Source organism: Apaloderma vittatum, unplaced genomic scaffold, assembly GCF_000703405.1.
Source record: "Apaloderma vittatum isolate BGI_N311 unplaced genomic scaffold, ASM70340v1 scaffold23490, whole genome shotgun sequence".
In the NCBI taxonomy this organism is placed as follows: domain Eukaryota; kingdom Metazoa; phylum Chordata; class Aves; order Trogoniformes; family Trogonidae; genus Apaloderma; species Apaloderma vittatum.
Window position 1 is genome coordinate 4,550 of NW_009694272.1, and position 2,359 is coordinate 6,908.

At 47.8% G+C, this 2,359-nt stretch overlaps 1 protein-coding gene across 1 annotated transcript in view; it reads left to right on the forward strand.

Annotated features, from left to right (window-relative positions):
* Positions 1-905: 905 nt before the first annotated feature.
* DENND6B (DENN/MADD domain containing 6B) overlaps positions 906-2,359 on the forward strand; it is a gene marked incomplete at its 5' end in the record, with an annotated part of 16,004 nt that continues 14,550 nt past the window's right edge. The window contains 2 exons of the mRNA XM_009867213.1: positions 906-944; positions 1,049-1,091. Coding sequence (XP_009865515.1) covers positions 906-944; positions 1,049-1,091 — 82 coding nt within the window. The remainder of the gene's footprint in view (positions 945-1,048; positions 1,092-2,359) is intronic.

Here is a 2,359-nt window from a genome sequence, read left to right on the forward strand (position 1 = left end):
GGATCTGTGTCCAGCACCAGACCTGGTATTGTTTGGTGTACGTCAGTTTTATTTTCTGATCCCTTCCTGCAGCGAGAACTTTTGTTGTCTCATGCTTGATTATTGCTCCAGCCTTTTCGTCTTGCCCAGCTGTATCTTTGCAGAATGCTGCTGCTGCGCTCTGTCCCCAGCACCCGACAGTGACTCTTCTCTCCATACCTTGTCACATCTACGTGTAGCTTTATTAGACTGTCCCTGCTCTCTGTGTTCTCATTTCACTGCGGTGAAATCAGTTTCTGCCTCTCAGTGGCTCGTGGTGTCAGCCTTCCTTCAGGATATTTCCTGGGTTGAGTTAATTGCAAATGACTCTTTATCAGAGGTTTTAAAAATCAAAATAAAAAGCGGCCCTCCTCCAACCAACAATTAGAAATACACAAACCCCAAAACCTTCTACATGAGACATTATTTTGCTCAATTTTTGAACTTGTACTTAGGTGCAAAATTGAATATTAATGCTTTCCAGGCTTGGAAAGCAAGTATATATTAGCATAATTTCAGGCAGCATCAGAATAGTCCCCTCTCGCCTACTTTAGAGAAAACAGATGTTGGCACATCAGGAATCTGTGCAGAGGAGTTCGCAGCGGGGGAGTGGGGCTCTTTGTTCACCAAGGTGTCAACTCTGGAGTTAAAATCAAAGTAAAATATAAGCCATTTGTTCTGACTCCAGATCTGCTGGCGTAAATATGGGTTCTGCGGCAGGTTCAGTGTGACGGGCTCCTGACAGATCTGAGGTGGGTAGATGTCCCTTCCTGTAGGACGGGATACTTTGGGAAAAATGAGGCACTTGGTGGTTGGAAGTGGTGGTTACAGATCTCTGCAGAAGGCGTGGGAACGGAGCAACTTACTGCCTCTCGTCTCTTCTGCAGCTGGTGTACCCGTATGACTTCAGGCTAACGGAGAAAGAGGTAATAACCCTTTTTTTCTTTTTTATTTCCCCCCCGCTCTGATTTTAAAGATTCTGAGCAGGCGAGACGGAGGTTTTCTTACTGTGTGTTTTTATTTGTTGCAGAAAACTAGTATCTGCTACTTGTCCTTCCCGGACTCCTACTCAGGTAGGTGGCATCTGTTGGCCTTGCCTGCAGCCCGCGGGACGGTTCCTCTCCACCAGGAGGTAAATGGGTTCCTGAGGGGAAGAGTGAGTCACCTAATGCAGCACAGACCGGGGCTGCGTCTTCTAGGACGGTGACATCAAGGAGCACCCAGCCCTTAGGTCTGCACAGAAAGGCTTCCTGACATTCAGGGCGCTCTCTGGAGAGAGCGGCTGCAATCTAGAGGGTGACAGAACAATTTCTCAATCAGCTTGTGCGCTCATGCTTCGCCCTTGCCAAAAGAATGTAAAAACCAGTCACGAGGAGTAGGTTCCCTGAGGTTTGCAGCTGTCGACTGTCAGCGTTTCTGTGTTTGTGAGCGGAGTGCTCAGTGAAGAGAAATAGAGGGGGAGAGGACACTTTCGCAGCATGAGTGTTGCCAAAGCTTGTATTTATAAATCGGAAAGGTGGCTGTAAGAAATAAGCATGTTAATTCATCCCTGTACCTGTTTCTTTAACACTGGCTCCTGGCTGTTAGTTTTCTACAGTTCTGCCCAGTTTAGTTTTAAATTTTTTTAAGGGTGTGCTTCCACTAGGTTCTCAGAGCTTCGTGAACACTCAAGCTAAATGTCCCCTCTGTTGAAGTAAATTATTTACTAACAGTAATATGTTCATAGCACAGTTTTTACTCTTTCCTGGAGCGCAGCGTCGGCAAACAGAGAGAAGGGAGTGTGTCCTCTCACCCTGCAGTAGCTCATTAGTCGGTTTAGCCTTGGGTTTTGTTCAGTGAGCTTAGCGTGTTTAAAGCTTCCCGCATCACTGACCTCTTTGTACGTGCTCAGCCCTGCTCCTTCTGCCCACCCGACCCTTTTTTTCTGATGTACAAAATATTCTCTGTGGAGGGAGTGAGCAGTCTGGGGCAACCTGGGAGGTGCCCGGCCATGGTGCTTGCCCGGGTAATTTGCTAGAACTATTGTGCAGGGGGTTGACATTTAAATTGGTGCTTGTGTGGTCTTGGATTAAGGCTGTCAGTAGGTTTTTGGTCACTGTGGGTGAGAGGTGGTGGCTGCAGCTGCTCAGGCACCCCAGTACAAAAGAACACCTCAATGCAAGAGAGATCTCGAGGGGCTGGAGAGCGTGCAGAGGAGGGCAACAAAGAATAAATCTTATGAAGAATAAATCTGATGAAGAGCGACTGAAGGAGCTGGGGCTGTTGAGTTTGAAGCAGAGGAGACTGAGGGAGCCCTCATGGCTCTGCAACTGCCTGACAGGACGGTGTGGAGAGGTTTGGG